The sequence below is a fragment of the Natator depressus genome, chromosome 1 (genome assembly GCF_965152275.1).
Source record: "Natator depressus isolate rNatDep1 chromosome 1, rNatDep2.hap1, whole genome shotgun sequence".
NCBI classification, from domain to species: Eukaryota; Metazoa; Chordata; order Testudines; family Cheloniidae; genus Natator; species Natator depressus.
The window spans coordinates 109,097,766-109,121,272 of NC_134234.1; the positions used below are offsets into that span (position 1 = coordinate 109,097,766).

The 23,507-nt window shown below is 37.8% G+C and overlaps 1 protein-coding gene across 5 annotated transcripts in view; it reads left to right on the forward strand.

Moving 5' to 3' along the window:
• ATP11A (ATPase phospholipid transporting 11A) overlaps positions 1-23,507 on the forward strand; it is a 216,570-nt gene that overhangs the window by 149,452 nt on the left and 43,611 nt on the right. For all 5 annotated transcript variants that reach the window (XM_074963852.1, XM_074963858.1, XM_074963867.1 and 2 more), the window contains 9 exons: positions 3,284-3,348; positions 7,692-7,773; positions 9,133-9,283; positions 12,249-12,446; positions 13,727-13,900; positions 15,490-15,653; positions 15,975-16,046; positions 17,600-17,673; positions 17,971-18,074. In XM_074963852.1, coding sequence (XP_074819953.1) covers positions 3,284-3,348; positions 7,692-7,773; positions 9,133-9,283; positions 12,249-12,446; positions 13,727-13,900; positions 15,490-15,653; positions 15,975-16,046; positions 17,600-17,673; positions 17,971-18,074 — 1,084 coding nt within the window. The remainder of the gene's footprint in view (positions 1-3,283; positions 3,349-7,691; positions 7,774-9,132; positions 9,284-12,248; positions 12,447-13,726; positions 13,901-15,489; positions 15,654-15,974; positions 16,047-17,599; positions 17,674-17,970; positions 18,075-23,507) is intronic.

Genomic DNA, 23,507 nt, shown 5'->3' on the forward strand with positions numbered 1-23,507 from the left:
CCAGGGCCTGTCCTTCACTTATGACCCCATTTTACCTTCTGGTTGCTTTGGAGGATAATCCCTTCAAACATAGCATGGATTCCAAGGCAGACCCTGGCCTTCCCCACCACTCTGGGCTCATTTCCATCTTCAGAGGTTCCCACTCCTTTAGTGGCATTGGCCTTTTCCCCCTCATTCTGTCTGTCAAGGAATCTGTCCTATGTGGTACTTCCTCCTCTCTGCATACAATGGGTCTGAGGTATGTACTGCACCACCCCCATTCTTGCCATGATACTTGCCTCTTGAACTCAGACTTCTTTTGAGTCTAGGAAATGATTCTTTCCCTGTAGTCTCAATACCAACATGCTGGAGCTTTGGGTTATCATTTGTGACCTGGAGCACACCCTGCCTCCACACCTCTCCTGAACCATGTGGGGTTGAGGAAGAGGAAAAACTCCTGGGTGGAGCCAACCAAACAGTCACCCTCGAGCAAACTCAGGTAGCTCCTGAAGGCACTGTTGGCTACTTTCTACAGTTCTTAGGCGGGTCATTCTCTCCCCTGAGCTGACTGGTTATTTGCTTCAATCCCTTTACACATAATCTCTTCACCTCAGTTTAACTCTACCTGCCTTCCATTTTTTTCTTGTCTCTGTTCCTTCCTTCGATATCCCCTGTCCTTTACATTTAGCTAATCCTTTCCCACCAGGACACCTCACCTGCCCCCTCCCCGCCACAATAAAGCCAAATCATGGAACTAGCTTGATGTTTGCAAATGAAAACTCAGTTCACTCTGCTTGCATGTTATTGCTATTCCCCTATCCTTTTTTGTCTATTTAGATATAAAATCCTTTGGGGCAAGGACTGCCTCTTGGTTTCTGTATACAGTGCTTAGCACAGTGGGGCCTAGGGACTACATAATGCAAATAACAACCAAACTACAGTAAATAGGAACACATAGCTCCATGTTCCTTTCCTTCCCCGCTTGTCCCATCTGTGTTTGGACATAGCCTTTCCCTACCTCCCTCAGAACAGTCTCTCTCTTAGGCCAGGGGAGCTCCTGTCCAAGACATTGGGAAAGTGGAGCTTGCACCTCAAGTCTTCCAGGAGGTTTGCCAGCAGCTGAGTCCAGAACAGTCAATTGGCTTGACTCCAGCAAGACAGCCACACTAACCGCATTTTGGAAAATACTTCTGTCCCCAAATGATGGGGAAGATACACTGGCCTGAGATTGAAATAAGGAACTGGGATATTGTTTCCCTGGCCTAATAGTGTTCTGTAAAGCTGCAAGAGAAATTAGGCTAGATATAAATGATCCTGCTGGCTTCTTGGTGGCCCCATCATCTTTGGTTTTCTGACCTCCGGAGCATCACTGTATACTTCTACATAGCTGCTACTTAATAGGCCAGAACTGCTATCTGAGATCAGCCAGCTTCCCCAACTCAGAACACCTAGCCTTGAGGGATGGCCTGGAGATTGAGCAGAGCTATTAATTGTAGATTTCTCGGAGGAAATTGCTGAGTGGCCTTTGTGAGCTGATGTTGAAAATAATCAGCCTTGACAACGTTCTCTTAGGTTAGTGCATCTTCATTCACTGGATGTTGGAGAAAGGGGAGGATGTATAATGATGCTTCTTTCAGTGTGTCCTCAGCATTTTACCAGCAGGCTTCAAGAAGGTCCTGATTCAGTAATATTTCTCTCTTCAATAGAGTTCATAGCTAAAACTCAAACTCTAAGCAACTATTCTCTTTGCTTTGAGAGTTGCAATAAAAGCAAGGCCACCAGTAAAAATACTGTAGCCAAACTATGAAAAGCTTGTCCTTACATCGTAAGTGTCGCATGGTATGGCAAAATCTGGTGCATGGAGAGTTGAGATATCTGCCTCTTCTATTTGCAAGGAGACCATCTGTTCATAGCTGTATACTTTCAACTGTCACTACCAGCTGGTTGTCTTTTGCCACTGACACTTAGTTTGGCTAGTTGGTTTTCCAAGCTTCACTACATGTAAACCCTCCTTTGGGATGATACCATATACTATATCCACTATCTCTAAGGGCATTTGCCCATTGGAATGGGAGAAGAGGGACATATGACATTAGTAATCCTATTTGTTATAGTCTTCTCCCATTCTACATTCCTCCCACCTCCCCTCAGCTATTGAGGGATGGATTTGGCCTTATGTACTGACTATGATTGACAGACATTTTCCTCCTGCTTCCTGATTTGGTAGAGTCTGAATGCTGTCCATAAGACTTTTTGCTAGGAAGGATAGGAGAAAAGAAGGAGATGATAAACAAGATTACTGGGAATAACCTTCCCTTATACAAATTGGCATTTGGTCCAGACACCAGCATTAACAGCCGATACCTTACAAACAATGTCATGAAATGTCTACAAGTGGTCAGGTCCAGGCTTTACATCTTTTCTAAAACCCAGCACCTTTTAGCAGAGTGCTAGAGCACTCTTCTAGTTCAGTGCTGACTCAAATTAAAAACACCACTTTTTGGATATCCAAACTTCCTTTCCGTGAAGGACCAAGCAAAATAGATCTTTAAATTCAACAAGATTACAATATAGTTTTCAATTCCTTGCTTATATTTAGCACACATATTTCCAGCATGCCATATACAAATACTTGCTTTTCACAAGATATATTTGAAGTACTGTATAAATTCTCAAACGTTTGGATGAACTTAAACATTAGTTTATAGCAATCTGAGTCTAAAACTTTTGCTCCATCAAATTTCTTTGCAGCTAATTTGAAACGGGAGGGAGAAAGAGAGCTTGAAAGCAGCAATCTTTCCCATTCTAATGAGCTTCCCATCCTAATCAGTAAACAAAAATAGACTGTACAATTTTCAGGGGTGAGAAGTAAAGCAAGATAAGTTGGTTACGATATGCCATGTATATCTTGGACAGTGCTGTTGGAACAAACTCCGTACTGCATTTTTCAGTTATCTTTGTATATTGAGGTTTATGGTCCAAATTCAATCTGAAGTCAGTGGTAGCTGCCGGATTCTCAGTGTTTCTGTAAATCAGGTTACAGGTGTCTAAGTATGAATTTAAGAGCTTAACTTTAGGTAGTCATATATCTAAAAATCTTGACCATAATACTTTAATAAAAAATCCCAAATGCAAACCGCAAATGTTGGTTGCTTGTTAATTGTGGACTTTCACTAAACAAAATGATCAATACTTCATTTTCTGTAGCTAATACTGTCTGTTATGTTTCATGTGGCTTTCATAACAATCTGTTTTCTATTTCTGAACACTTAATATATTTTTGATAATCCTTTATCTTTTGTAGGCCATTAGGATCTGAAAATCTGCTTCTTAGAGGAGCTACTTTAAAGAACACAGAGAGAATCTTTGGTAAATATTTGAATTAACAAATGATGAAAATGCATTCTCAATTAAAATGTAAACGTTAAATCAATTAAAAATCTATAATTACAATCACCCGAGCATAAATCATCCCTTGCATTGCCTGAACTACATCTGCACCACGGAGTGCACTTTTGTCATTATTAAGAGAACTGAGATAATCACAACTGACATACAATAGCAATGACACCCTTTTTTTCTTGAAATAGCAATTGATTTAGTATGTAGTAATCTCTAATACTAGCTATCGGCAAGAGACCTTGGAAGGAAACGTTTCCTAAATTCTGCACGTAAATATGTGGCTTTAATCCACAAAATTGTTGGTGCAATGTGGATGTGACAGGCTAGCAGTGTGTGCTCAAAAGCCCAATTGTGTTAGAAGTTAATGAGCCACTGGAAAACGTTGAGTCTCTGTTGCTGAATCATTAGGGCAGATTAATTGTTACCCCAACCTAATATACGAAGGGCTGTCCAACATGTTCTCTTAAAAGTGTTCTTCAACAGAGTTGGATTTTCATCTCAACATTTTTTCCCCTCCATAAAGTGTCTGCTTTCTGCAGAAAATTTCAGTTTTATGTTTACAAACCAATCACCGAAAAACTGAAATATTTTTATTTGGAAATGCCACGATGAATCATGGAAGTTGTAGTTCAGTTGCTTCATGTCCCCATTCTCCTCTATGGGTCGGGCGCCCTGGCCAGACCACATCTCCCATGATGCACCACCTACTCTTTCCAAGAGGGAAGACTGTGAATGGCAAGGAATCTGGAAAATTCAAATTTTGCAACTTTCTCTCTCCAGAAAAAACCAGCAGGAAATGATTAGAGGAGAGATGTTGTCAAATTTCCCCTATTTACTTGGAATAAAGAACAATGTAATAGGTATAATTAATGTCTTTTTATTATTATTTTCAATTTCATAGGGCTATTTTATAAACTCAGTGAAGATGTGTATCAAGCTGAGATATTGCCACTCCTTGAGCAGTTGCTGTTGACCTTGTTAATAACACACCCAACATATGGAATTATCCCAGAACAGTACACATGCCAGAGTGTCTTATTTTTAGTAGTGAGTTATGACCCAGGATACATTAGATCTGATTTAATGTGTACCTTGAATATATTTTTTTGTTTATAGCTGATTATAATTGCTGTATTTAATCTTTTTTTTTTTAGTCTCTGAAGCTGTTATTAATGGGGCTGTGCAAAACTATAATATTTTTTAAATGAATGAGTAGGTTCTGCTGAAGAGAGCAAAATGTGTGGATTTCTTTTATTCTTGGATACATCATGTAGTTTAGGCTTGTTTAGAATACTTCTTATAACCTATCATTTAGTTTCTAAAATTGAAGCTGGACAAATCTAGAATTACAATATGGACTATTCAAAAATACTTTGTACAGTTGCATTGGGTAACATGTCAAAAGGCACTCCAATGCAAGAATTGTGAGGAACATGGTGTAGATTCAAGATGAAAAAATGTTAATTAGAAATGGAATGTGAATGTTGCTGTTTCTAGTGCTGGTCCCTGTGTGCGTTTCGCTGTCGATACATATACGCTCAATGTGCCTGAGTCTGGAAGATTTTTGCTAGTAGTGTCAATTCGTCTGCACCAGATGACCAAAAACGGTTTCAAGATCTGTTGGAGTTGTGGATGAGCTCCAGATTCTTCTGGAGCAAATTCAGGGGATACCTTACAGACTCCTGGATAGTTTACAGTCTGTAGGACCTAGCAGAATGGCATTTGCCATTAACAGTGCCATCCCTAAGCTTGACAAGCTTGTGTGGCATGCTCCAGCATCAAGTGCACCTTACTCCTCAGAGGGGAGAAAAGAGATACTTTGTCCCAGACAGGGTAACAGCATTTTTATTTACTCATCCTGCCCGGAATCCTTTGGTGGTTCAGGCAGCCACTGAACAAGTAGGTAACAGCACCCAAGGTCTGTCCCCCCGAGGTAAAGAAACCAAAAGTTTAGACCTCTTTGGAAGAAATATTTACGTCCACCAGCACGTGATTCCGAATAGCCAACTACCAGACCTTGCTATCGAAATACAATTTGTCAACTATTCAAAAATTTCTGAATTCAGAGATGAGTTCCTTCCAGAGAATAGGGCATAATTTGAGGTCCTTATTGAGGAGGGTAGATTGGTGGCTAGAACATCTCTACAGGCTGCGGTTGATACAGCTGACATGGCCTCAAGGTTAATAGCACCTGCTGTTGTGTTGGAAATCCTTGCAGCACTTCTTGAGATTTCTCAGGGAGGTTCAATCAGCTGTAGAGGATTTGCCATTCAATGGGAATAATTTATTTTGTGAAAAGACAGATGAGTTTTACACTCACTGGAGCACTCCAGGGCAACAGTATGCTCCCTGACTTTATATACGCTAGCACTGAAGAGGAAGTGTCATAGACAGCCTTATGAACCAAGTCCAGTATCACAATCCTTCTACCACCAAAGGGGATACAAACCACCACATAAGGAATAGAGGATCCAGAAAAGTAAACACAACACTCATCCTCCTTTCAGCGACAACTTCATGTCAAGAGGTACTTTGATGAGACCTTCAAGAGCTGCTAACCAACTGAGATGCCATTTCCTTCTGACCCAGAAATCCGTTTTGGTGGCTGAATAGCGAAATTTTTCCATGCCTAGTAGATAACAGACAAATGGGTTCTTAACACTGTCAAGTTCAGATGCACAAAGAGTTCCTCTACCCTCCCCCTTGAAAACCCTCTTCCCTATTCCTTTTTAGGGGCCACTTTTATAAGAAGATACTCATTCAGGAGGTAGACTTCCAACTTCAGCAGGGAGCTGTAGAGCTGGTACCACCTCAAGATTGGGGAGCAGGGGGGGAGGATTTTATCCAAATATTTCCTCATATCCAAGAAAAGGAGGGTGGAGATCCATTTTAGACCTTCAACAACTATCTGTAGATTGAGATTGTGGATATGGTTGCCAAGTCTGACTGAAGCTGTTCTGGGAGATTTTTTTTTCCCCAGCATGACGTAATGTCATTTTCTTAAAATAGCCTATTTAAAACTCTTTGTGAAGGTCACCATGTTAGTGGCCATCCCATCAGCAAGAAGGGTTGGTGAACTAGGTGACATTATGGCTTATCCACCTTATGCAATTTTCCATAGCAATAGTTACACTGAGGCTACACCCAAAATTCACCCCCAAAGTCCTCTTGGGCTTTTGCCTAAAACAGACTATACATCTACCTCTTTGTTTGTTTTTTCTGAAGCTACATGCTGCTAATGAGGAGAGGAGACTTTATTCTCTGGATATATGCCAGGCACTGGCACTCCACCAACAAAGAACAGTCTTTTAGGCAATCACCTACGTTGTTTGTTTGTTTCACTGGGAGAATGGATGAAGGGACAAGTGATATCTTCTCGGAGGCTTTCCGAGTGGATTTCAGGCTGTATCCTGCTCTGTTATCAATTAGTTGTTACCCTCGCCTGCAAAATGTGAGGTCCCATCAAGCATCGCTTCATCTGCCACTGACTGACATCTACAAAGCACAAGATGGAGTTCTATACATACCTCCACAGGACATTATGCTTTAATCCAAGCCTCTGCAGCCAATGGTTCATTTGGATCTGCAATCCTTCAGTTATTTATACTGCGTAGGTCCTCGCATCCGCCTCCTTCTTCAGCAGTGTGCAGTGGAATACACATAAGGACCATTACTTGAAGAAAGAGGGGCTGCTTATCTTGTATAGTAACTGGAGTTCTTTGAGATGTGTGGTCTCTAGCTGTATTCCCCTATCTGTTCATCTTGCCCTCTACTTGGATTCTCACATGATTCGTGGTAGAGAAGGAACAGGAGAGGTAGTCAGTCTGCACTGCCACTTATGCTCTTGATCTGGACCACAGGTGGGGACCAATGGAGACTACTGGCAAAAAAATGAAATTCTGTCTCAGGCGCGTGAAGTGCATGCATCCCCACAGTGGCATACAGATAGGGCCACACATCTCAAAGACGCTCCAGTTACTATACAAAGTAAACAACCTCTGTTTCTTAAAATTTGCTTGGACTAACCATGGTGTTACAACTGTTTTTAATTTCTGAATATCATCTGAACCAGTATTTTTTTTCTTCATATGGCCAAGGCAGGATGTAATGGTAGGGTATGTAAATACCAGGGCAATCAGAGATTTTTATTTTTTTTTTTTTGTTGCTGTCAGGATCATATATCCTCCTTGATCTTGTGCTGTTCATTAACACTTGCATTCACAATCTTCAATCTTTACTATAATAATCTTTATTATAATCTTTACTAAATCTTTACACAATCTTTACTAAAATAGTTTTTCTTGTTTCAGGTGTTGCTATATACACTGGCATGGAAACGAAGATGGCATTAAATTACCAGTCAAAATCACAGAAACGATCTGCTGTTGAAAAGTAAAGCTTTTATTATCCTTTTTAAGTATTTATTTTGGGGTGAAAAGAGTACGTTTGGATTTAAAAAAATAATATTCAGACACATTTTTGTTTACGCTAAAACTGTACGTTACATTGACTAGAATATAAGTGGAAGAAAGAGACTTAGTAAAAATTGCATCTTTCTGTGTGTCACCATGGGTGCCCTTTAGATTTTTGTTCCTCTTATTGAACAGATGACTATATTTTAAAAACAACAACAAACACTTATTAATTCTAGTTACCTTTTCGAAATCAGCTGTTCTTTACCATTCCAGAGTATAGTAACTCTTCCTGCTTAGTGTAGATCCACTGACAGAATCAGCAGATTGTGCCATGTTCCAGTATCCTTACAATTCCCAATTTTTAGCAATTACATGTTGAGTTCAATAGACAAAACTCCTTTGAGGCACTTCAGTCTGGAACAGCATACTAAAATACAATAAAATGGAACCAAACTGCAGAAACACTGTGTACTACCAGGCTGTTTCTGGCAGGGTTTCTGTGTTTTAACTAAAATGAATGGTGGTCTACACAAGCAAAATGAATGCTATTGAAAAGGAAGCCTGTTGTTTTCTGAACACACTGTCATCTGTAAGGGGAGTAGCAGCTACTTGGGCTGATATTGGTTGTCTGTTACCACAGATATCGGGGATTCTTATATAGTCTCATAGCTTACCCTGGTGTCTGAGTGGCAGATAGGATGCCATTGCTTAAGGCAAGCTACGGTAATCAGCCTGTGTACCTCCTTTTTCCTTTCACAACTGCTGGGAAGTGGTGAAGGAGCTCTTCTTGTTGTTAAAGGTGTACAGGTCAGAACGTTCAGTTCATGCCCATCACTGATGTTAATAACAACATTTTTGTTTTCTTATGCTTTGAGAAGAAAGTTAGGCCTTATCTGAACTAGGACGTTTTTGCCATTATATTGGTATAGTTATACCAGCAAAATCTTGAGTGTGGATGCAGTTATATCTGTATAAAAGTGTTTATACCAGCATAGTTTGTGCTGGTTCAGGGAACTGGCTTAAGCTGTCTTGGTATAAGGATAGTTATGCCAATGTAATTGCATCTACATAGTGGGTTTACCAGCATAGTGGTGATGGTAAAATGTGTATAAAATTTGTGATCAAGTTATGTTGGTAAACTTTTAAGTTTAGACCAGGTCTTAGTAATATTATTCTCCACTGGAGAAATACTGTACAGAACTTATTTAACATCATAACATTATTAGATTTGTTAATGAATATTAATTAGACTTAAGGAGCTTCAGTATAAAGTTTTCATAAACTCTGTACATTTTTATATACTAATGGAAGAGTTGTTTTCTTTTGTTTGTTTTAGATCAATGAATGTATTCCTTATTGTATACCTCTGTATTCTAATCAGTAAAGCACTAATAAATACTACCCTGAAGTATGTCTGGCAGAGTGATCCATTGCGTGATGAACCATGGTATAATCAGAAAACAGAGTCAGAAAGGAAAAGAAACCTGGTACGGAAAATTACTGTGTGTTTGTGTAACATAATTTTCTCTCAAGGTGTTCAAGAGTGACACATATAAAAATTATAGTGTTCTAAACAGAAGAGCATGGAGGATCATATAGCAACTAGGAAAGTGTAAACTTGCCATTTTTATTCTAGTCTCCCTGAGATTTACAGTTCCATTTCACCGTAATCCCAGAGTATGTGATTGTATGACGTTACTGATAACAGGAAGCCCTGCTGTTGAAGTGTATGATGGATTGATGTAGAGTTAGAGAAATGTTTTATTTTTAAAATATTTTTAAAAAGCTATTCTATAAAAAATTTAAAAAGCTATTTTTTTAAAAAGTATATGAAATATTTTTTCAAAAGAGCACCATATTACCAAAAAAGTGTCACTTACCAGACCCATATTGACTGGCTCTATTAGTTAATGATGCTTCATGGTATGTGTGACATCACAATGGAGTCAAATTGGTTAGCATAACTTTAAGAAGATTGGAAAAACTTTTTCGTATCTGTTATTTTTTGAATGACTCTTTGCCCTCTTGTTCTTTGTGCATTTAGCACACACTAGATAAAATATATTTCTGAATGTTTTGGAGGTCACTTTTAAAATGCTGAGCGGTAAGTGCAGATACAACACTTGACCATATTATGCTGATCTGTTGTTTTCGTTCTGTTTGTTTTTTAATTCTAAGTCTTTGGATAACATACTTCCTACTATCCTAAATTCAGATGGAGGTACCCATCAGTCTTTGTTTTTATACATTTTCTGTTTCGTTGACACTTGTTTGATGAAAACCTTTTAAGTAGTGATTGTTAAATAGTATATAGATAATAGTAAAACAGAAAAGTTTAAAGAGGCTAAAATTTCTGTATCAGTTAAAGGGAAGCAAATCCCCTAGGCATAGTAGCTAATTACTTTAAAAAATAAATATTGAATAAATAGTAGATGTTTGTCTAAAGTAAACATTAAAAATTAGATGGCAACGTGTGGGATATGATATATTTTTATACGGTAGCTTATGAATAGATCTCTGAAGTTGGGGATGAGCTCCTATTGATTAGAAGTAATTTTGACTGTCTGAGGGGAAGCCATTTCAGGACTTTTGAGAATCACTTAGGGGATTACTAGAGCCATTGGATAGCTACGGGAAAATTTATAAAATTCAATGGAATTTAAAACAAATTGAGTGAACTTGTTGGATATTTTTGTAAAGCAAATCAAAATAAAAGTGAGAATGCTAGTGATTGTAGTAAGTTATCTGTATCTTTTCTGGATCATTTTAAAATAAAATGTATTCTGCCCTCTTCTGCCCCCACCCTTAACCTGGAGTCCTTTCTTTATGACTTCCCACCCCGATCTCTTCCCAGAGGTCTTCCCATATCATCACCTGTCTCTCTCTTCTCCCTTCTATTCCCCCATAGGGACCAAAACAAAATTCAAATATTTGATACCATATTCCAATGCAACCTGATTCGTGGAGCATGTCCTTTTGAATTAATCCAACTATACTGCATAAAGCACATTAGCTAGGTTTTTATACTAAAATGAACAGCAGTAAAATAGTAAACAGTATTGGCATTTTAAATTGGTATGGTCAGATACAAAGTTAATGACCCCAAGGTGAATGAGGCAATATACACCTGTTAGCCCCTCGTGCTATAAAAATGCACTATTGGTGGGACTGTTACATCATGCTCCACCATGTCCTATATAAATGGATACTGGCTGTCTTGTCTGTTCCTATAGATGGATAAATACAAAACTGTCATTGTTCTTTCAGAAGTAGATCTGTGCAACCATAATTCGCAGAATATTTTTAATGAAAATTTATCTTGTGAAGAAAACACTTGAAATACCAAAATAGTTTCAGAATACCCTAAATTCACATGTGTTTCCAGTGATCCTAGTGAAGAGTGACTATCAGTCATGAATTATTTCTCCTGGTCCTTGCTGAGACTACTGGCAGTGCAGTTTGGAAAAGCTTGTATTTTGGCTTTCTGCACTTTAAGCTGGATGTTTGTTCAAATGTAATTTTAAAGAGACTATATAGTAATAGTGTTTAGTATTCAGTCTGTATAGTATCAAAAATCCACCTAAATTGAAAGTGTGTGTTTTCTTGTTGCTGGTATTAGTTACTGAGAAATCGGTATTAAACTCTGAGCTCTTAACTTTGGGCCTCACTTTGCAGCCTTTCTTCACATAAATAAATTTTCTTACAAATAAGATTGGATTTTGCAACCTTTACTCCCACAAGTAATACTTACTTGTGTGATCTTAGTGACTGGGATTGCTAGGTTTACGAATGGGAGTAAAGGTTGCACAATTCAGTCCTTTATTTCTAAATTGCTTAAAATCTGTCATTTATTATCTATGGAGAAAACATCAAAGTATTAATATATACACATGAATACCTTGCTATTTCATTGAGATGGGAAGCCCTTTATTTGAAATATGGGAAGTGCCTGTAATCTGTACAAATCGGCAAACCTTGCCTCCTTTTCTTGCTGTTTGGTTTTTCTCTTTTATGATATTCTGTGAATATTAATTTTTCATCATTCATAGGTAGTCATTCATTCGACACTCTAGAACTTTGTAATACATTCATATGTAACTGAAAATATGTACTCTAAACCTGGACTCACGAGAATTACAAAGTTGGTTTCTCCTTCAAAGCTCTTTCTTCCTCATGCTTGATTAGTAGTGAAGTTGGAATCATAACAGATGTATAAAAATGTGCCAGATTCTGACTTCACTGTATCGTGAAGCATGGAGAGAAAATGACAGTGATGGAGAAATGCAGAAATGCAAGCTTAGGGTTGAGAGTAACTGAGAAGATTTTTCTTTTAAATGGTTCCACTTAATGTTTGAAAGACATCTGAAAGATAAACTCATAAATAACCATCTGAATCTTTTAATTTCCACTGATTAATGAAAAATCAATGTTTTGGTTTTGTTTCTTTGGCAGATACTTCGAGCATTTACAGACTTCCTTGCATTCATGGTTCTTTTCAACTACATTATTCCTGTATCTATGTATGTCACAGTGGAAATGCAGAAGTTTCTTGGTTCTTATTTCCTCACTTGGGACGAAGAAATGTTTGATGAGGACACAGGTGAAGGACCTCTGGTGAATACATCTGACCTCAATGAGGAATTAGGACAGGTAAATTGATTATAAAAATTTATCAATCGTTTCTAACACTGAAAGAAAAATAACCCAATTGTGGTCATTTTTGGCTTAATTAATTTTTGTCATTTCAAAATGTGCTGTTCAAGATTTAATCTGGAGTTTAAAAGTGTTCTTCAGTTTTAGATGTCCAACTTGATACCCATGAGGCTCAATTTTCAGAGATACTGACCACCCACGTCAGTGGGAAGTTGGTGAGAATTGTAGGTGCTCAGAGCCTCTGAAGAACAGGCCTGAGGTTTGTCAAGTTGTGCAGCCAAACTTAGTGGACACATTCATTGTCGATGCAGTGTTATTGTAGCCATGTTGGTCCCAGGGTATTAGAGAGACAAGGTGGGTGAGGTAATACATTTTATTGGACCAACTTATTTCTTTTAACGTGTGATAATTTCTAAGTTTTTTAAACAATATGATCAATAGTAATTGAGAGAAGTATTGCTTAACCCATTATAAGCACCATTAGCTTAAATGATGTATTTGGAACTGCTTGCTGTCAGTTACTCAAAAAAAAACAAAAAAACACCACACCCCACCTTTGAGCTGTTATAGTAGTCTGACATATCAGTTGTCCCTGCTACCGGTCACTTTTCATTTTCTTTTTACTGCTGTGGGTTTTGAATTCCATGAAGCGCTATGGAAGGTGAAATAAAAACTGATGTTCAGGTGAAGAGTGCAGTTGCTAGGCCTACACTGTAACACTATAACTACATTTTGTTGGTTTTTCCACAATTGCTGTGGTCCTATTCTGATCTCACTAGTATCTCACTCACATGCACATTAGTATGTAATGCTTGAGTAATTCTGTTGACATTGTTGTAGACGTTGTAGACACTCGGGATTTACCTTGTATAACCATAATCGAAATCTGGGCTTATGCATCAGATATCAAAAGTCATTGACAAGTGTAAGCCATGTGCAATGTGTTTCCAGAAATAGCTCTTGCAGATAAGGGATTTAACCTGGGAAAGGAGGAGGATGGAAGTGAGAAAAATGGATTAAGTGCTTCACTACTGTCTCACATACTTTCTTTGTCAGGTGAAACATAGTTCTGCAACTATCCCATGTACTGTAGAACCTTTCAGGTGCTGCCTGTATTTTGACAAAAGTTGACACCCCAAAGGCAAGCTACTGTGTTCTTCTTTAGTGAGGACCAGTAGCTAAGGGCTTGAAAATTATACAACTTGAGTTATGAACAGAGACTTTCTCAGTGTCTTATAATAAATCCAGTTCTCTTTAATTAATGTATTTCTTTGCAGGTTGAGTATGTCTTCACAGATAAAACGGGAACATTAACTGAGAACAATATGGAATTCATAGAATGCTGCATTGAAGGGCATGTTTATATACCTCATGTCATCTGTAATGGGCAAATCCTCCATGATTGTACAGGCATTGATATGATCGACTCTTCTCCAGGAGGAAGCGGGAAAGTACGATGCCCCTTTAAAAAAAATCTGAAAATGGACTGATCTTTATGTGGAAAAGAAAATTATAAATGTCCCAGAGATTTTAGTAAACTAAGTGGGTTTCTGGTGGAGTTGTATCACAGCATAAATATTTTCCTCTTGTAGTTTAGTCTAAGGGATTTATTTGGTTAACAAGAAATGTCCAAGAGAATCCACTTAATAGAATTGTAAAATATCGTTAGTTGAAAACTAAAATATGAAAGTTTACCAAGTTAATAGCTAAACATCTATAATAATAGTTAGTTGACTGATTAAAGTGATAATATAAGACAAAAACTATGATAAAATGGGTAAAAATGAGTGCTAAAAGCATATTGTATAGTCTTCATAAATTTAAACTAGTGCAAAAGTTTTTTTCTGGGTGACTCTATTCTCTACACAGTTGCAGTTTTTGCTTTGCAGGAAAGAGAGACAGACACCGAAGTGTGATTAGAGCACGGGCTGCAATTCTTCTTTGGCTTAACTAAGCAACCTTCATTGGGATAAAACAGAACCCCAAACAACAGCCCAGGAACTAGCAGTTACCTCTTTGATATGGTTCCCAACCTGCACTCAGAGGCCTGAAATACATAAAGAGAGGCTGTCCTTAGTCAGTCCCTGCAACTGACTGTAAAGGTTTCACCCCAGCTCCCAAAATCGCCTACCAAAGCATACCTTATATGAGCAACCAGAAAGGGGCTGTTTCAAGCTATGCAAGACAGGAAGTCCACACACTCAGCTGACAACATCAAAGGTCCAGACCCAATGCTTTTCTGGCTCTCAGCTTGGATTTAAGGCCCCTAAAAACATGCTCTGTTATTGTGCAGTAAACACTTGTCAGAGTTGCAACAGAACAATCAGAAACTCACCCCACAGTAAGACCTGGGTGCTGAGAGAAAATTTATCATATCACTCTTGTCCTTTCTCTGTGACCCACAGCCTTCTGCAAGAGCCTGTCTACTCCCTACGTGATTATATTCCACAGGGCATCTGCCTGAGAGTCAGGGCGAGCCTGTCTCTACTCCCCTTACCTTTAGCCTGCTGCCTGCAGAATCATATGTAATCTCTGTTCCTTCCCCTGTCCCAGGGACTCACGCAGGAACCTTCCTACAACCTGCACCTCTCCATTCTGCTCCTTTTAAGATTATACTTCTTTCAGAGAGTTGCATATGAAATAGGCCATTTCCCTTGATCCAGGGATTCTTACAGGAGTCGTCTTACTTCCTGCTGCTCTCCAGAGCTGCTTGGTGGCTTTTATGAGGACCAGGTAATCTTCAAGCCGTCACCTGATCCTGGCTTTGACATCATCTAGGAGGAAGCTTGATTAGTCATGGGTAGGGCTAGCATCCAATTCCCTCGTAAAGGATTAGCCACCATGTGAGACTGTATTACGTATCAAAAATATTCATAATTGGTTGTAGGTACAAGCCCAAATCAAATAAGTGGTTCCAATCTCCTGCAAAACAGAATAATTTAGAAGGAAGATTGGGTTTTATTTGTTTTTGTTTTCATTTTTCGTATCCCTTTTCAAGGTAATACTATATAATGACAATACTTTCCTTTTTATTTATTAGGAGAGAGAGGAGCTATTTTTTCGGGCTCTTTGTCTTTGTCACACTGTTCAAGTGAAAGAGGATGACAGTGTAGATGGATTAAAGAAAGCCCAGTTGTCCGGAAGATCTTGTGTGTATATATCATCATCACCTGATGAAGTTGCTTTAGTTGAAGGAATACAGAGGTACGTGTGTAATTTGATCGTTTTTAGGTCTCCAAAATAATTTTGAATATGGATATTCAATTCACTGAAGCTGAAAATATATTTCAGCAGCAAAATATTATTAATAGGCAACTTAACAGAATCATATCAACATGTGGTGTTTACTATCTTCTTAGCATACCTTAGTGATTCTTTTTCTTAGCTATGAATGAAATCAAAACAGAATATTTCTATTTCAGAAGATAAAGTTGATTCTTAAGTACTTACAACATGTTAAGCTGTGTAATTATAAATGTATTACTTGTAATCTCTTCTTGTCTGAATTTGCATTTAAATTTGCAGGCTTGGTTACACATATTTAAGGCTGAAGGACAATTTTATGGAAATTTTAAATCCAAAAAATGATATTGAGAGGTGAGTGGTTGTGGAAATGTGAACTGGTTGGGACTGAGAAAATGGATTTTATCAATGGTGTATACAGCAATTTTTTCTTTCGCTAAGTATATTCATTTGTAAACCAAAAATTTTGAGAAATAATAAACCACTTAGTTGAAGAAGGCTAATGCTTTACTGATAGTTATAATTTGCAGGACTTCTCATTTTCTGTTTTCACTTACTCTGACAGTTTGAGAAACTATGTAGTTGGAAAAATGGGAAAACAGCAAAGGTATAACAAGGTAGTCCAAGGCAAAATGGTGTTTCTCTGGTATATAAAATTAATATGGCTTCATCTGTTTCCATATTTTTTTTTAAACAATCCTATTTAGTTTTAATGGAGAATTATATCCCTGCTGGAAAATCGTTTAGGTGGTTCAAGTAATTTACAGAAAAGGTTCTCTACTTTGTTAAATAGTCTGGGACTATAGAGTAACTTCTGTAGAACATTTTTATGAGTAAAATTTTCAAAACCACTTAAATCCCACAGAAAGTTAATAGGATTTATGTGCTTTTGAAAATGTTAATCTATATTTCTGTAGAACCCCATTGGTTTCATTCCTGTTAAGTAACATAGAACTCTGATATTTATAGCTAAATTCATAAGCAAATGGAGGCACAGTAATAATTTGGCAGGTAAAGTATGGAAGTACTAAAAAATACTTGGAACTTACTCCAATTTTCATTGCATTTTGCAATCATAAGCCTGATCCAGCTTCCTGCTAGATTTGTACCATTGACTTCAACAAAAGTAGTATTATGGCCTTACGTAGTTTTTTTTTTTTGTTTTTTTTTTTTTAATTCCAGACTGTAAAAACATAGAACTGAGTAAATTCTCTATTTAAACAAGTGAAAACAATATGATATGGTCTGTCTAATGATTATAGCATTTTTCATGAGTAAAATATTTACGGAGAAGGGCCTTTCAGAGGTCAGAACTTGGGTTAAAGATATGTTTATATTGAAAAAAAAATTGGGACTCTTTACTTTATAAAAAATTAATAAGAGACCTGATAAAATACATTAAATGAATGATATGGAGAAGGTAGAGGGGAATCATTGGGTCAAGGGGAATATTGGTGTTGGATGGAGATTTATTGGGGGTAGGAGTGTCATTTCCCTTTGAGGAAAACAAGAATATTCAGAGTTATAATAAATCTTAAAAATCCTAAAACATCTGAGGGATAGAAACCCTCATACTTCAAGGCATAGGACAACCTCTAGCTATTAGGGACTAGAAGGAAACTTTCCCTGTGAGTAGTATGTTCCATATCCCGGTGTTATAGGGTTTCTTGCATCTTCCTCTAGTACTGGCTGCTATCAGTGACTGGATACTGGACTCCATCATGCAGTCATTACCCAGCCAAAACTCCTGGTCTAGTTGCCAGGGGACTCACCCATTTTTCCTTAACTGACTGCATCTTACTTTGTTCCACGTGGCAGAACTTACAAATTATTATCTAGGATTAGTAACAAGCTTAGCTGTGTGAAAAAACAGGCTAACTTCAAAATGTTTTTTTTTTCTCTTTCAGGTTTGAATTGTTAGAGATTTTGAGTTTTGATTCTGTAAGGAGGCGAATGAGTGTGATTGTCCGATCAGTGGCAGGTAGAGATGTCATATCCTGGATCTGGTTTGCTTTGGAGGGAGGGGGTTAGTGGTTTGTGAACTTTGTCTTGATTTTGAATTCAGCTGGGTCTCACCAGAGTGTTCTTTTCTTCATGCTTTGCTCTTTTCTATTCTTCCAGTGATACTTCGGAATTTTAAGATGGTAATTAGCTCTCTCAGAACAATGTATGTCTGAAGAAACTGTCTTTAAAGATATTTAACCTGTTTAAAAACTTTTTTTTTTTTTTGAGAAAATAAATTTTAACCATTTTAAACTTCGTATTTTGTCTCTTTTAGGCGACATTTTTCTGTTTTGTAAGGGAGCAGATTCATCTATATTTCCTAGAGTTACAGAAGGCAAAATAGACCAAATACGATCCAGAGTTGAGCGCAACGCAGTGGTAAGATTAAATATTAAATGGCATTTCCTGACCCTGCATTGTATACCAAGATGGGGAGGAGGGTTCAGGGAGCCTCCACCATTGTGCGAGACCTGGACACAGCTACAGTCCTTCTGCCCTCCTGAGTGCAAGGATTACTCTTCATCATAGCCCCTGTAGCAGTAGCTGCCAACAAAAGTGAGCCCCCTCTCTCCTCTGCCCCCTGGAGATCTTTCCTCTGAGGTGTGATTTTTGCCCCAATGCATAATAAACACCAAGAACTCATATTTTGAAGGATATTTACATGTTAATTTTGTGGTTAGGATAATCTAACTAGTAGTTATCTATTATTACCCAGAACTAGTTAATTAGCAGTCAAAGGTGAGGTTTTTAAAAAGTGTTCAGCTTTGGCCTAACTTTTCCCCATTGAAGTCAGTGGTAAAACTCCTATTGAAAATCCCACCCCCACTTTCAGTCTCCAGCTTGGCATCTGATATTTTTACTGACTTTAGAATATTTCACAAGATCTCCTGAGAGAGAAACCATTAGAACATAATTTTGCTGTAAATGCTCTTGTTATGAAGAAGCAATACAACAATAATGCCTGTACGTACATTTTTGCTCACTAAAAAGGAAGTATGAGCTTGCTCGATTCCTTTGGGAAAAAATATCTAACTTGGTTACTTGAAAGATAGGATTAGGGGTTATAAATACTTGTCTCACATGCCATTAAAAAACCACAAAGGCCATTTCAATGAAATATTATCATCTCTTTTAAAATAAGATAGCATTGACTGGCATCAAATACTCAGACTGAAAACAGGTATTACTACAGAAAATGAAGAAATGTCCATCAATATTATCTGCTGTTTTAGAGGAAAACTGGATTTCCTCTTTAAAACTCTTTCCCAGAGCACATTACTAAGCTTTTACTATATAAAATAGCTTTCTCCCCTGAGAGAGTGGTTGTTTAGAGGTGGAAGAAGCTAATAAAACTGAAAGAGCAATTTAATATTACTATATCCATCCAAATTCTAGCAGAGACTGAGAGAGAATCAAGACCCTCAGCCTCAATATTTCTTCATCCTGGATAATTGCATTTAGGCCAAATTCTTAAATATAGCTGCTTCTTCAAGAGCATACAGGCAGCAAATTGGCTCACATGCTATGATAAATGATAAGTATCTCATAGATGTCCTGATGGTTGTCCTTTTTGGATTGCATATAAGTAGAGAGCTGGTCTATCTTTATTTTGCTTGATTAATCTTCCATACTAACATTAAATGCCACTTAAAATATATTTCTTCTGACAACGTCATTTAACTGGGAAATAAAATACTTCCTTATTCTAATATAGTCCATAGTTCAAAAGTTTGAACCAACTTGAAAGGTCGTTGCTGGAATCTAGTCTTAGCAGTCAACTAAACTGAAACAGTTAGATTGAGTCATGCTTTCAATATTGATCTGGTCCTTTCCCTCTCTTTTGAAAGATTACTAAGACTTTATTATTCATTTTGTCATGTAGACTTTACTGACTAACGTTAAAATAACACTTCAGATTCTGTGTCCAGAACAATATACTGCTTTTTTACAAGAAGCAACATCAATTTATCAATAAAATCACGAAGTAAGTTGCCCAAATTGTTGTGACTGGAAGGAGTAAAATTACTAGAGCCTCATCTCAAGCTAACTGCTTCAAGAAGTGGCTATTAATGCATTCTGTCTCAAAGTGGAAAACTAAATTGAGAGGTGGTTGTAGTAGTTAATTGCTAAATACCAAAGTACAAAAAATACAGAGGATTCTATAATCAATACAAATTAATAATCTAAGGTGATGGGCAAAGCGCTATCGCCACAAACTGCCCAGGCTTTAACCAGGGGAAGACGAGCCTAAAACATTCAGATTAGGAGCTAGGATTTTCTTATTTACTAAAGCAAAGTACAGTAACACCAAGGGCAAGACCTTGCTGTCCTTCCATTTTCAATTAACTGACTTGCTCTTCTGTTCAAGTAGGACAGTCCTGTTGATCTAACAAACCAAAAAAATAACATTCATTTTCTTCTGTCTATGCTTTATGTTCATTTTTAAGTAAAATTCACCTTTGTGCAGAGAGCCAGCATCAAGATCTGTACATGGGTTATGTGGCATTTAATGCATTGGCCTTGTGCTGATCATCTTCATAGGGATGAATTTCATCTTCTTATGTATATGTTCCCTTCCAAAAATGAAATAATGTTGTTTCCTCTTCAAAAATTGAATTCAGTCATCTTTGGCAACTGGGTTCTGGGCACTGGCTCAGATGAGTTAATCACTTTATTAATAAACATTCTTGGCTTTGTTGCCATCAGCTGTTTCTTTCCTCATGGCTCCTTACGGACATAATTCAAAAAGAGCACCTTGCACTTCTGATTTGTGCATTTTCCCATCATATTTTTGATAGCGTGACTTTTTTTTCTTTGGAGAAGGGTACATGGGTTACCTACCTTCTGTTTAGTAAATTCTACTCATGGATCAAAATATATAAAGCCAGAATGGTAACAGTGATAGGTTATGTTATAGAGCAGAATCGTTCGGTAGTGCCCATCAAAGTGTAAGAGACTTGTTTGTATTTATTTGTCGGTTAGATTCATGGGAAATTCCTTTAACTTTTCAGGTTACATTAAAGGTACTAATTAACAGTATAAAGGGAACTTGCAATGATACTATTAGTATTATTCTTTCTAAGCATGTGTAAACCAGTTCAGATCAAATCAGAAGTAATTCAGCCCAAAATAATATACTCAAATCTGTGCTTCCTGGTCATGATCAAGGTAGAAAGTGGAAACATCAAATTTCTAGGAGTATGATAATTACTAATCTTGCAGTGCTGTTCTGTGGAGAGCAATATCCATATCTCAAGGCTGGAAGTGGTGTTGATCAAGTGAAATGCTGTTGCCATAAAATTTCTAACTCATTTTTGGTGATTGTTACTTGTTTTTATCCTTGGCACTGTGCTCTGCTATTTCAGGGACAAATAGGAAGTGAGAGGATGTGATCTAGGTCAGACGTTCTCAACCTTTTTCTTTCGGAGACCCCCACCAATATGCTATAAAAACCCCAAGGCCCAACTGGGGGTGGAGGGGGACTTCAGAGCTCTGGGCTTCAGCTGCTGAGCCAGGGGGCTCAGAATTTCCACCCCAGTGGGTGCCAGGACTCAGGGCTCCAAGCTTCAACCGTAGGTCCCGATCAGTCTAATGCTGGCTCTGCTTCATGGATCCCCTGAAACTGCCTCGCAGTCCCCCAGGGGGCTTCAGACCTGCAGTTAAAAACCATTGATCTAGGTGTTTTGGGCAGTCATCGGGATGCTTAAGGTACTGTACATTAGCAATAGAAGCCACTGTGAGCCAGTACAAAAATATAGTAATACCCAATCCCTGCAGTAGTGCAGTGTGAAGGTGAACACATGACATTTACACACAGTGAAATGCTTTACTGCTAGTCCTCAAATTCAACTGCTGCATTGCAGCAGGGCTCTTTTCAAGTTCCAAAATTTAACTGAAATAAAAATGGAATGCGCTCTCTCTCCTGCCTTTTCACTCTGTGATCACCACCCTCTCTAATGTGGGCTTCTGTTATTCTGTCCTTTCTTGGCTCTCCTGCCTCGCTTATGTTTTTTTCAGAGGATCATCTTCCCTTCCCTCTCCATTTCTATAATTGCTGACCAGAATCTGCCATAGGTTCCCTCCTTATCTCCTTATACCCTTACTCTCTTGATGATCTCGTTGACTCCTATGATGTCTTATCACCACTGTGCTGATGACTGTCAGATCTACCTGTTTATTCCAGACCTTACCCCTTAGTCTAAGTTCATGTATTTTTCCTCTCATCCTGAATGTCGTAGTACTTATTTTAAATTAAGTATGGCAAAAACTGAATTTTTCATCATTCCCTCAACACTTCCCTTTCTCTGTTTCCATTGATAACTCCACTATCCTGCCCATCTCTCTAACTGGAAATGTCAGAGGGGTTTTTTTGGGGCACTTCCTTATTTCTCTCTTCAACTCTCAGGCTGTCCAGCAATATGCAACTGTAATGAACTTTTCCTGCTATTTTTACCATGTCCCTTAATTGGTTCTTTGTCTCTTTCTGTGTAAAATTAAAAACTTTTGTCACTGAAAGCTTGAGAGAACTCCTGCCTACACATGTTACTTATCCTCTTGACCCTCTCCATCTCGTACTGTGCAATCTGCCTACTCTTAACTGCTGATCGTTCCCACGCACTCATTCCTCAAACTGGAATGACCTCCCTCTGTAATGTGTCAAGCACCTTCAGTCATCTTCAAATGCCTCCGCAAAACCCATTTCTTTCACCCTCATTTCTGTCACTCACTTCCACTCCTGTGCTATCCACTCGATCCTTCTTGCACTACCTCAGCCTCATTTAAAAAATCACAGGTTATATAATTCAACCACAATATAACATGACTCATGTTATCATTTGGCCTTAATCCTTGGCCCTCCTTTCACTGCTTCTTCCTTTATCTTCATTTCCTTTGTTTCTCTAAATAAGTATGCAAACTCCTTGAGGACTCTTCCATTTATAATTCTCAGTAAAGTACCATTCAAAGTTTTGGCACTACCTAAATATTTAACAATATCTGACACCAGCAAGAAAATAATTGATCATACTCACATCGAAAATGGTCAAAGGGAAATGTTTTTGTTGTATTGCTTTCTGAACACTTGACATTCCACCTGACTTTCAGTCCAATTACTGTGGTGCATTTGCTGAAGTGTAACGTTATGGTGAAAAAGGTACTGATCGTTCACTAGATCATTCACCAGACCAGTACATACCAGAAAGTAGCTTCTTATTTGATTTCCTTTTGTTAATGAGATACTTGACATCCTGCTTTGTTTTGTATGTGCTTGCTTTCTCTTCTTCTGTTAGAATTAAACTATTGTAAATTAAGAAACGATATGTGCAGTAAATGTAGGATTGAGATTATCGTGACGTTCAGGTATTTTGTGCTTAACTTCACAGAATAATATAACTATAATATTTCGTTATCTCAAAATTGGATGATGCCTGCCCTTTCAGTGTATAAGGAGTTACTGAGAAACATGCATTGTTTTAGATTAGACAATTGTTTATAGCTCTCAAAAGTGAGGTCTATTTGTACAGTTTTAGTATTTTTTTCATTTGTACCTATTTAAAGATAATCTCGCCAAATGAATCAGAATTTTAAAGCTGATCTTTTTAACATGGAAAATATATAAGTAAAATCAGCTGAAAAAATTATAAACTTGAATCCCTTTTAAATAGACATAAAAATGCTTGCCTACAAATTAAATCTTTGTGCATATAATGTAAAGACCAGCCAAGAGCCAAATTCTATCCCTGCTTGTGCAGCAGCACAAGGGATTAAGAGCGAGAAGCACCCCTTTGGACCAGGTTGCAGGTAGCAGCTGAG